Source organism: Lepisosteus oculatus, chromosome 11, assembly GCF_040954835.1.
Source record: "Lepisosteus oculatus isolate fLepOcu1 chromosome 11, fLepOcu1.hap2, whole genome shotgun sequence".
NCBI classification, from domain to species: Eukaryota; Metazoa; Chordata; class Actinopteri; order Semionotiformes; family Lepisosteidae; genus Lepisosteus; species Lepisosteus oculatus.
The window spans coordinates 7,597,935-7,610,514 of record NC_090706.1 but is presented as its reverse complement, the minus strand read 5'-3'; the positions used below and the strand labels follow the sequence as shown (position 1 = coordinate 7,610,514).

The following is a 12,580-nucleotide window of genomic DNA, read 5'->3' as shown; positions in this document are numbered from 1 at the left end:
ATTTGTTTGTCCAAACATTTTAAAAACCCATTAATCCCTGCAGATAGAGCTAGAGTGACACAGCAGATGTATTGTTAATGTGTTGCGTGGTCTGCAATCCTGCCTCCCAGAAAAACACTGGCCTCTGTGAGCCAAGGTGTTGCAAGTATGAACTAGTGATTCTCAGAACACCTTTGCACACAGTGTTAAAGACAAATGACTCCAAGTGAGTGTTTCAATTATGCCAAAAATAATTAGCGTTTATTTTACTAATAAAACTGTCTACTGACACTTATGCAAGTGTGTAAGTCAGGGGATCCTATCCTGGACCTGTGGCCCATTCACATGCTGAACACTTGACTGACTTAATAATAAGATTAATTTTAATTGTCTATTTGTTTTCAGCTCTTAAACATGCTGGAGGTTCCATTTTAACATTCAGGTTGGATAGAATTCCAGAATTCTGAGTACAAAAACAACTTGCACATTCTCCAGATAAGCTGTCCAGTAGTTGATTTCTGAGAGTGAGGCTGTGAGTTTATCCTGGATTAGGCTCGAGCTGTGTCTCTCAGCCCTTCCTACCTTCTGTGTGGGAGTCTCCCAGATGGCCAGTCCATAGTAGTCCTTCTCCAGGAGGTTGAGGTGGTCACACACCTTGTTGAAAAGGTCCTGGCCCTTGGCATGTTTCTGAAAGCCAAGACAGAAACCTGTCAGACTCTCAGCTGCTGGAGCACAACTGTGTTAGCCTGAATAAAGCAGAGAGTACTTAATATTTCATCTACTCTCCTATTACCCAAAATACAGTGGACAAGGAATTTCTCTGTAACAGGATGAAGTCTCCTAACTTATCCCTGTGTATAAATGAAAAGTACTCTGTATAACATGTAATTTAGATTAATTTAATATGCTATACATTAATGGCTGATTACTTAACTATAAGCAAAGAAAACAGATGCCAAAGGTCTTAAGCCTGCTCATTTGTTTTGCAGGGAATAGAGGAGGTGCAACACTGAGCTGCAGTGAGAGTTAATTTAACAGGTCAGGAGAAGGCACTGCCTTTCTCAGTGCTCTGTAACAGGGCTACCCTCAAAGCTGGGCATATCAACAGCTACCTGTATATTAGAACCACAAGATGCTACTTCCTGCATCTCCCAGTGGAGCACAGAGCAGGCATGGCACCCCTCTCCCACTGACAGTGGAGCACAGAGCAGGCATGGCACCCCTCTCCCACTGACAGTGGAGCACAGAGCAGGCATGGCACCCCTCTCCCACTGACAGTGGAGCACAGAGCAGGCATGGCACCCCTCTCCCACTGACAGTAGAGCACAGAGCTGGCATGGCACCCCTCTCCCACTGACAGTGGAGCACAGAGCAGGCATGGCACCCCTCTCCCACTGACAGTGTAGCACAGAGCTGGTATGGCATCCCTCTCCCAGTGATAGAGGAGCACAGAGTTGCCATAGAACTCCTCTCCCACTGACAGATTAGCAGAGAGCTGGAATGGCACTCTTCTCCCACTGACAGGGGAGCACAGAGTTGGTACAGAACTCCTCTCCCACTGACAGAGGAGCAGAGAGCTGGATGCTCAGATGCTGGTGTTGCCTCACCTCCAGCTCACACTCGTACAGAGTGTCGTCCAGCAGCGTGACCCTGCAGTGCATGCTTCTGGGTTTGCGTGGGGCTTTGGGGGCCCGGGGCTCCTCCGGCGCCTTGATCTCCGCCTCACCCCCCGCCTTCCCTTCCTCAGCCTGTTCCGCTCCCTCCTCCTCCTCCTCTTCCTCTTCCTCCTCCTCGGCGCCTCCTTCCTCCTCCTCCGAGTCCTTCTCTGTGTCCGGGTCCTCCTTGTTCTCCTGGTCCTCCTGGGCAGGCTGGAACAGCACACACACACAGCTGCAGCTCAGTGGATGCTGTTTCACCTTCCCTCCTGCACCAAGGTGGCCAGCTTTGGCCTCTTAAACATCTTGGGTATTGTCTTTCAATAGCTGCTTTTCCCAGGTAACATAAGATTCCAAATTTTAGAGCAGAAGAAAACTTTCAAATATTCCAATCAATTAGCTAATTAGGTCAATTAAGGCTTCAATTAAGTAATTAAGCTCCCAGGAGCAGGACTAGAAACTCCTTCTGTCAGGACTAACAACTGCAGACTGAAAAGCAATACAGCATCTCCCTAAAGAGGCTCGTAGCACAGACACAGGTCGTTCTGCTACACAGACACACTTCAGTCCTGGAGAGCGCGAGACAAGGTGCTGTTAAGAAAGTCCCAGGCAGTGAATTCATTACTTTGTGCTTTTACAGCAATAGTAAAATGCCAGGGCAGTGCTAAGTCCACCAAAATAAACCTACTGAAAATGGGGGAAAAAAATGCAAACAACCTCTAACAAAGCGGACTTGTGCGTGCTGGCACACTTGTCTCGAGCTGCTCCCATTAGTCTTGGGGGATGAAATCAACAAAACAGCTTGAACCGAGATGCAACAACATCCATCCAGCCATTTTCTAACTGTTTTTTCTAATTCAGGGTCCTAGGGGAGCCGGGGTTATCCCAGCAAGCAATGGGCAGAAGTCATTTAGCGGGGGGGGGGGGATTCTAAAGTTTTGGCCAGCGAGTATAAAGCTGATTAGCTCTGAAAGTACAAAGGCAAAGCTTAGCATGTCTGTAGTGAACACTGCCAAAGGCTACACTAAACTGTAATGGACTGTATTATTACTACTGTAGCAGGCAGAAGGACAACACTGCCCATACCAGGAAAACCCGTGAAGCACTTGTAATGCACGAGTGAAAGCAGTTACCTGGGGCAAAGACGTTTTTTTGGCACTTCAAGTGAGGCAGAAACATTAAGAATGTAATGAATGTGCAATTGCGCTCTAAACACAAGAATGTGCACTGGCAGGTAAAGTGCTGCTGAAAATACCCGGCCAACACTGCCACAACTCAACAGGGACAGGAGAACATACAAAGCGTTACGAGTTAGAGAGGCCAATCTGGTCATGGCTGCTTAAATTCAATCAATGTTCCACGGCCTGTTTTCTGCCCATTCCTTCGCTAACGTGTTTTTATGTAATTTACTTCCCAGCTGTGTTTAGGATCTGAAAAACACATCCCAAGTGACTGTCACAAATGCAATAAGCTTCATAAAGCGAAAACCAAACAATAACCTCACACAGTGCGTGTCAAGTGCAGGCAGACATACGGGCACGCACACGCATTTACTTCTCCTCGGTCTGGGCCAAACTGGGCACAAACACAGGAGGCTGCAAAAATAATACCAGCGCTTCCGCTGTGTAAGGTACAAGCAGGGGCTTCTAGAAAATGAGTCACATCTGAATAAAGCGCCCTGATGACTCAGCCAGATCCCATTGTGTTTGTGTCCCTGCGTGAAGCTAACTGCATTCCTCCTGTTCCAGCACACGGCACAATCAGTCCCACTTAACTACACAGGAATCTGGATCACGGCTCTCTCGCAGTAATCACTCCTGCTTGTAATTGGACTTCCCACCACGCTTGTACTAGGAGCGCTTCAGCTGGCCGAGCTGGCCAGGATTGGACGTTTAAGAAACTAGAGCGTAAAACGAACAAAAAAAACTTTTGGGACTGTCTCAGAGCTGCAAGCATCTCCCGGGGCATTGAAAGAGGAGGCCTTAGTACCCCTCACAACTGCCTTTCATGAACGCCGCCGTCAGCTGTCAGATGTCCCACAGAGAAAAACAAACTCCCGAGGCTGAAGACCCCTGGTGTGCGCGTGCAAGTGCACATGGGTGTGCGAGTGTAAACGTGTGTGTAGATGCATGTCTGATGTGGAGTGAGGGAGTGATGCCAGGCAGTCCTCACCTGAGTCTCTGCGCTGCTGAGCGAGTGCAGGTCGAGGGCTGGGTCTCCCTCAGCCCTTAGCTCGGGCTCAGGGGCCGCGATGGGAGCCTTGAGGAACACCTCCTCTTCGGGCCCCGCCGGCTGGGCCTCCTGCTCCCGCTCCTTCTCTTTCTTCTCCTTGTCCCCCTTCTCGGCCTCGGGGCCGTCTCCCTCCGAGCACTGCGAGCGGCGCTTCAGGAAGGAGGAGAAGAGGCGCGAGAGCCCGCGGCCCGCCGACGACCGGCTGCGGGGCTTCAGCTGCTCCTCCGGGGGCGAGCTGGGGGGCTCCTCCTGGGGGGGGTTCTGGGACTCCGAGGGGCCGGGGTCCTGCGCGGCCTCGGGCTCCTGGGGCTGCTGCTGGCTCTCCGCCTCGCCGACCACGCTGGCTTCTGTCGTCATGGCGCAGGCTGCAGCCACAGGAAACAGAGCAACAACCGTCAGACCCAGCGTCCCCGTTCCTCCTCTCTCCCCTTCCCATGTACCACCCCAGCTCGTCGCCCGTGAAACTGGCAAGGATTCTGAGGATTTCATGGGCTGTTAAAAACCAAAACCCACTGCTGGAAACAGGTCTGAACTGGAGGAATATGACAAGAGGTTCTGAACTAGACGACTATGACGAGGCTCTGGACTAGACGACTATGACTACGACAACAGATACTTTCCCCCCAACGAACTGCAGCAGAAGGATCAGCCCACATTTTGTCTTGAACAAAAACAAGGTGAAAAAACAACTTTTCTGTAGAATTTTAAGGAGACTATTTCAAGGACATCGGGTATAGTATAAATCTACAATACAGACACTTTCATCTTTAGCAAAGCCAATTATTTATGCAAAATGGAAGAAAGAAAAAACATCCTCTAGCAGTATGCCTACACTGTAACAGCCACAAAAAGTCACTCTCCCCTGAATGACCCATCACTTCAATTTTAGACTTTCAAGCCTTCAAAGGAAATATATAAGCTGCAGGAAAAGTCCGGGAAAAATACTACCTCTTCACTATCTATAGGGAGGCACTGTTGGGTTTTTTTGTAATGCTTTCCCAACTTTGTTTTACAATGTTCCTGCTATAGTGAAAGCCGAGCTGACTGGAACATGTTTGAGTAAAGATACCAAAACTACCGTCCTCATAGCAATGTCCCTGCGTCATGCTGGCAGGGCAGTACTGAAACCCCAAAGACGACCGACGCACTTCCAAAGACAAAAACCTACAGGCAGTGAAGGAACACATTTTGGGTATTAGGGTATCGAGAGCATCATAAGACATCTTTGTGCCGAAATAGGTTCTGAACCTCATGCTCCAAAGGGAATGTCTTTTCTCAGCAATTTAATTAGAAATTTTCTACTAAAGCACTTCTTCATTTAGCACACAAATATACATTCCCAGTGCATTCTGGCAAACTCATTCTGACTGGGTGATTAATCCTGTTTAGAGAGCTGCACGGCCACTGGCTAACAGCGCCCCTGCGCATTGTTATGGTGATGGAACTGATTCAATTGCTTTCTCTTAGCACGGAATGGGATCACGACCTGGGACATTCTCAAAACAATTTGCAATGCAATCCAATCAATGCCTGAACTCAAAGCCTTCTGCCTCTCTGAAGGAGGTGGGGTTGTTTAACAGGGTACAGATACCACAGACAGTGGGGTCTCCATCTGACCACAAGACAGATGCCAACATAATGGATTCTTCCCAGGAATCCAAGAAGGAATTCTTAAACAGAAGCGGATTTCTTGACATTCTGCTTTAGGAACCTAACACGTTATGTCAAGAGCCACTACTGCTGTAATTAGGCTCACATCTGGCAGGGCAGGCCTAGATCGGTCAGGGACTGAAGTGTATTTGTGGCTGGTTTATATCCCTGTGGGGTCTGTTCATGGTGACAGTCAGCTCCTAAACTGAGAGTGAACAGTGGTATTAGCTCACTTATCAGGACTGTGTTTATATGTTGGAAACCAGCCATTAGCACAACAGGACACTGCAGAAGTCTCCATACAGCTCTGGGGGTGAATTCAAGGTTAGGCCACATTATTTCACTTTGTCCTCAGGCCTGTGAGTGTTTAAGCAATTATCAGTCATGTTGTGTAACATTTAAGCAGCTTAAATTAACACTGAGATGAAGCAAAGTTGCAGAGTTTATAAATGCAATGTTTTTTTTGTTGTTGAGGTCTTTGTAGGAGCAAGCAATTGACTTAACTAAGGGTTGGTATCCCAAACAGCATGCGATTTAAATTACATCACACACCTTAAAAACTACATTTGTCATTCAAACCTTTGTTTTTGCAAACCCTTCGATGGCCTGAAGCTACAGTTTCTGCTTTTTAAAAGAAAAACTGCAGCTGCTTTAAGAGGACCCAAACAAACCAGAGATAAGAGTAAGAGAAATGCATTAATAGAATAGGCATATGCAAACAGAAATGTACACCAACAAACATTTCTGAACGATTTACACGTTGATGCACTCCTAACTGCATCCTGAGGCTGAAAGCTCCCACCCCACATGGTCAGGTACTCTGTGCTCTGTGCTCTCTCGACAACAGCCTCATCAGCACACCTAACCTGGATTCCATGCCATCCGAGGACAGAGGCCCATACACACAATGTCCCCCTTGTCCCTCTCTCTCTGCAGCCGTGCCAGACCCAGGCAGCGCAATCGGGCGCTCGTTAGGGCCCTCAGATAATTACAGTGTGGTTTGGCAGCAGCTCGCGGTTTGACTGGAAGGCGTTACAGGGAGTGATCGGGTCAGCCCAGTCCATTAGCGGGGTACAGCTCCCCTCTAACATGGACATTTTTACAAGTGTCTCGCGGTCTCGGGAAGGTTGCCAAGGATACCAGTCATCCTGGTTTCTCAGTTTCCTCTCTCCTTCCCTCTGGTAAGTGTTCTAGGAGCACAAAGGCACAAACTTCCAGATTCAGAGACCGTTTCTTCCCACAGGAAGTCAGATTCCTGAACTCTACCCCTACCACTGGCTCACGCCGATGGGTTTTTTTTCCTCTTCTCACGCTGCTCTGTCTGAAGTTGGATGTTATTTAACGTGTTCTTGTGGCTGCTGCTGCGCTGCGTCTAGGTTTTCGGCGTTTCCTCAATCTCCTCCTATCGGCGCTGACATGCAAATCAGCACTTCACTGCACTTGTGCGTGACGTGACGCATAAACTGATCTGAGATTAACGAGGGCCTCAGCTTCCCGCGCCCTGTCAGCCTGCTGGGGCTTAAAAATGGCCACCGACAGGCCCGCCTGTCGTGAGCTCTCCCCGCCGGCCGCACGTGGCCCTGGAGCAGCACTCGGCTTTCCGCGCAGCTCACGGCGCTGCAGTAAACCCGGGAAGCTAAGAAGATTACGAAGCCATTCGGCAGCGCCCTTCTGCCACGCAGGGCAGGCACTCTTCGCAGTTTGAAAGGATTTCCTCTTGCAATTAAACAGATACCACCTTAAGGCTTGCCCTGCTTTTCCGATGGCTTTCCAGAGACCCTGCTCAATCGTGTAGCACCCCTAGACAGACCTCTGCTGTCAACAGCCCTACAGGCTCATGGCGATCAGACCCTGGTCACACCGCTACCAACCAGCACACTCAGCTCTTCAACATCTAACTCCAGTATCGATCACAGTGATCAGAACCCCAATCACCCAGCTGACAATCGCCACACTCAGCTCTTTTGACATCTAACGCCAAAATCAACCGCCCCCAGCTGACTGCTACAAACGGAAGTGGATCCTTGCGTTTACAAAAACACCAGAACAGGAGTGACCGGCACGGTGAGGGAGGAGGCCCTTGGGTGCATCTTCGGTTGAGTCGCGCCTTCTAAATCTATTGTCTCTGAAAGCTGTGGTGATGGCGTGGTGATGGCGTGCCTGTCAGCTGTCCAGCTGCCCAGCAGTGCCACCTCCTAAAGAGCTACCAAAAAACCTAGACAGAGGCTGTCTGAAATACAACCTACATTACTGTATCCCTCCATCTGAACTAGGGTCCCTTGCTGTATGGCTAGAGAGCTTACTGTCAGATAATGTATTAGCCCTCACTGAAGCACTTAAAAACCAAGGAAGAGGTGATGCCTCCTTAAAAAAAGTGGAACCTGTGTGAGCCACCGGCCACAGCTCCGCGCATCTACAGATCGTCACTATCAGCTTCATCTGTGCCTCGAAGCGCAATCTGATGGCAACGGTTTCACACGCAAGGAGGTCGTTTATGGGCTTTTGTCATTTCGATCCACTTGTGCAATCTATTTAGGGCGCTCAGTGTTGCGTCAGTTTCTGTTGCCGTGGTGAGCTCGAGCCAAGAGTACAATCCACCACGGAGGGGGAGGGGGTAGGAGATCTCTCCTAATCTCCGCCATCAAATCCATCCCGACAATGTGAGCCATCCGCAGCGCCGTCATGTTTTTATTACATGGCTCTTTAAGACCCTCCAGCTTCGGGCAGCAGAGCTGGGTTTACATCCATCCATTTCTAACTTCCAACTGCTTCTACCAATTCAGGGTGGCGGGAGAGCTGGAGCCTGCCCTGGCAAGCAACGAGCGCGGGGCAGGACACAGCCTGGGCAGGACACCTGTCCATCGCAGGGCAGACAGAAAGACATAAACAGAGACACAAACACACTCCCTTAAGCAAACTGACCTACCAGTGTGTCTTTGGGCTGTGGGAGCAAACGGGAGCCCTTAAGAGGCAACCCACATGAAGATGTGGAGATGGGGATAGCACCCCAGGTGCGACGACCGGGTTTAACTCAATTAACTTATTAAAAACAGGGCTGAAACCCCCAGGAGCTGAGCTGCCCTTAACCAACAGGCTCTGAAAAAGTGCCAAGCAGGTCCAGATCTCAAAGTGGAAAACACAGACCTGAACCCCTTTGTCCAAAAAGAGTTCTTCAAGCCACCTTGACACACCCACACACACACACACGCTGGGTCCAGACTCTACGCACTCCTGGTGTTCTGAAGAAGCGGGTGACCCAGGTGGAAAGGTCCTCCCCTGCAGTCTGAGGCAGTCGATTTCACCAGGGGGCCGGCTTGGGAGAACCAGAAACGGCGTGCATGGATTCGCAGCTTCGCACGGGGGCGGATGGGCCATCGCTGTGACGGAGCGCCAGGCTGTGGCAGGAGCACCAGCTCAGAGTAGCGTGGGACAACAGGGGGAGAGGCCTGGCAAGCCTGTGCAAGAGGGGAAGGAGGCAGATCTGCTCTGGCCCCACTTCCGCCGATGCACAGCAGGTCTGTCTGTCCGGGTACCAGCACACGACGGCACTACTCTCTTCTGTGCAAGAGCACTGTGAGATCACGGGTGTCAATAGCTCTTGATTTAACTGAAGCGGGTAAGATCTGCCTTTTTTATTTCTAAGGATTCAGAACAGATCATTTTTAGACAATTTACTTGGACTGTTTTCAGCACAGCTGCGTGACATCAATCCACTACAGTGCCCATAATTAGCGACTTTTTTCTTTTTTACCAGGACAGAATTCTTCCACCTAAAATAAAAAATGCAAAACAGTACTCACAAATCCCGTTGTACGCCTTTGGCAGGCTACAGTATAATCAAACCACATCAAAATACCTCAGAGATACAGTAAATCTAATTTTTAACAAAAAAAAACTATGTGGATCTCCATAATTCCATAATACGTATTCCATAATGGCATGTTTTACAAAAAGACACTAGGCAAATGGTTTGATAGTTTCATCTTCTTAGCAGGTAACCCCCAAAATAAAAAACACTGGAGCCGTTACGGTTTCCAAACCCACAGCTCCTCTGTTCGCGTCACATGACTTGTCTTCTGACTTCTTCTCCTTCTGTGTTGTAATGTCACGTACTGTCACACAGCTTTGTTAAATGCCTTGGGGCAACCTTGTTGTGAAAGGCGCTATACAAAAATAAACTGAACTGAATTGAATGACATTCTGTTACCATGCAAATCCCCTCTGCTTGACACCCAACGCACAGCTGCATGCTGATCTCCAAAAGACGGCAGCGCACAGCAGAGCTGTGGTAGGGGAACTGGGAAGCACGCCCAGGGGCGATCACGATCATTGATCAGGGCTGTGCCCGTGCACGCTTCACAAATCAAAACCCCCACCCTGCCAGCACCTGCGCTCAGCGCGCGGCTGGTCTTCGCCGAGCACGCGGCGGGAGTGGCGCAACACAGGGCTCCCCCGAGAGCAGGCCGGTGCACCTGCCAGTCCCAGAACGCACCCTGGCGCAAAGGAAACGCGCTGGCACAGACGGCGCTCTGTCCCTGGCACTGTTGAGCCCCAACACCAGGTCTGGGGCTAAGCTACTGTTCCACTCCGCAGCCCTGATGCTCACAGTGGCACAGACAATACACCACCCACCACCAAGTAGTTCTTTTACTACTCTGGCGTGCTGCAAAACACGCCACATTCTCAATCATTCGTTTCCAAGCTCAAAGGACATCTCTTCTGGTTTAAAAGGCTGCTGGAGAAAGCCCTCCTCCTTTTGCCAAAATGTATTGCTGTGGAATCTCAATTTCAAAACAGACAGTTCAGTTACAAATAGTACACAAGATATGATTGAGACTGAAATAAACAAACAAAGGCGTTCCTTTCACGCTGGTTTCGTAACCACAGCAGCGAGGGGAAATGCGCTCTTTATCACACACTGCAGAGTATCACTTCCTCCCTGAGCTAGAGTCCCATCTCTCGGGCAGGAGGGCAAATCCAAAATAAACACAGAAGGGATATTTTTAGTGTGATCACTCCTTCCCAACCCTCGAGCTTGCCCAGGTTAAAACAATCATCACCAGCAGAGAGGAAACCTGTACTGATGTGCACAGCTGGACTCTGCAGTCCTCAGCACATGCTCAGCCTTTGAAAAACATGCACATCTGCAGCATGTCCCCTCTCAGTCACTGTATATCTTGTGTGCATTCCAGCAGATGTGCGGGGACAGTGGGTAAGCGTGTGGACACAGAACTGACAGTCCCATCTACACACACTGCTGATCCCAGTTGCTCCAGCCCACCCAGCTGTGCAATGGGAACCCGTATTGCTAGGGGATGATCCCTGTGATGGACTGTTGCCTCATCCAGTGGGGGGACTCGCATGTTCTCAAGTCTGCTTACCTCTGCGGAAACTAGGACAAGCTCTGGTCTGGCCTGAGTGATTCTTATTCACTGCTCCTGTCTGGTCTGTCATTTGACTAGCTGTGCAATGGCAGCACAAGCCATATCAGGTGTTCACTGGCTCAGTCCCCAGGCCTGCCAGCAAACTGACCAAGTGTAACAGTGAGCGACTGACTCATTGACACACGATAATCAAGGTCCTGCAGTAAGTGACTCAGCAGCAGTGCTTTGGATAATCTTGCTCCCTATTCTGTGTGTATACGGTACGGAGAAGCACCGGGGTGGAGCTGGACACACTAATGTGAGTGAGGTGCCCAGCTCCCTTTCTCTTGGGGACCAGACCGAGACTGATCCCTGAGGAGACAGAGCCAGAGGAGAACCTGTGACAGACCTGGAAATTGAACCCAGAACCCTCCAGGCCAGCTAATCCATCACGTGAAAGCTGTTTACCTGACCAAGGGCATGGCAACCTGGCAACACAGGGTGTAAGACAGGACTGCAACCAGGTCGAGACAGCAGTCCACCCTTCAGATAAAACATGTCCTAATCTATAATTATTGGTTTAATATTCATTATCGATTCCAAATCAATTCAGTAAAACTAGTTTTTAAAATCGGGAACTCAAGCACTTTGTTAGTTTCAATTACCCATCCATCAGAGTTATGGCAAAGGCCTGGAAATCCTTTCATGTAGTGACGACTAGAATATCTTGCAGTTCTTGCATCTGACACGATGTATTTCAGTGGCATCGCCCATGGAATTTAAGCAAGAGGCTGCGATTTCCCACCTCTGTTCTACACCTGTACAGAGCCTCACATCTAGTCCATCCCTTCTCTAGTTCAGCCGTACTGTGAAACAGGGTTTTTCTTGCAGCAACATAATTTTGGCAACGGTTCTCCAGTTACAATGAGTCACCAAATATTTACGCCTCTTTCACAGCATCACATATTGGAGGACCGATTTATCTCAGGTCATTCGTTTTGCAGCTTTTCAAAGCACATGGAACGAACGGAAACATGACTGCTCACGAAACGGGGATGTTTGCTCAGCAGTAAGCGGTCTTGCTGCTCTGATGAGAAAAAGAATGGCTGAAAGTAAAGGGCACAGGGCTGGAGACTCTCCTGTCAAGAGACGCTGCTGACTGCGATATCCAAACGCAAAGACAGCATATAGAGCCTTGTGCAATGTTTTCAGTCAAAGCCTGGCGCGGCTCAGGCCAAGCTGAACTGGATAATCCCTAGAAAATGTAACTTGTCCGTTGAGGCTGATCCGAGGGAAACCAAAGGTCACACATTACTGTGTTATCATCACAGGTGAATTCCAATTTCAAAGCAGCTAGAAAAATAACAGCATGAGACAAATTAATTGGTGCTTGCAGCACAGCTTTCTATAAGTTCTTGTTTCTTTTAATACAACATGGACAAGCAATTGGGTGGCACGGTGGCTAGCAGTGCTGCCTCACAACGCTGGGGCCCTGGGTTCAATTCAGGACCTGGGGTGCTCTCTGCCTAGTGTTTCTCCTTGTGTTTGTGTGGGTTTCCTCCCACAGTCCAAAGACATACTAGGAGGATAACTGGCTTCTGGGAAGACTGGCCCTGGTGTGAGTGTGCCTGTCCTGTGATGGACAGATGTCCCATCCAGGGAGTACCCTGCCTTGCACCTGTTGCATGCTGGGATAGGTTC

At 49.4% G+C, this 12,580-nt stretch overlaps 1 protein-coding gene across 14 annotated transcripts in view; it reads right to left on the bottom strand.

The window, feature by feature from the left end:
* epb41a (erythrocyte membrane protein band 4.1a) overlaps nucleotides 1-12,580 on the bottom strand; it is an 81,261-nt gene that overhangs the window by 39,868 nt on the left and 28,813 nt on the right. For all 14 annotated transcript variants that reach the window (XM_069195505.1, XM_069195508.1, XM_069195503.1 and 11 more), the window contains exons 2-4: nucleotides 3,807-4,231; nucleotides 1,587-1,847; nucleotides 562-666 (exon numbers count right to left, since the gene is read on the bottom strand). In XM_069195505.1, coding sequence (XP_069051606.1) covers nucleotides 562-666; nucleotides 1,587-1,847; nucleotides 3,807-4,223 — 783 coding nt within the window. In that variant the 5' untranslated portion in view covers nucleotides 4,224-4,231. The remainder of the gene's footprint in view (nucleotides 1-561; nucleotides 667-1,586; nucleotides 1,848-3,806; nucleotides 4,232-12,580) is intronic.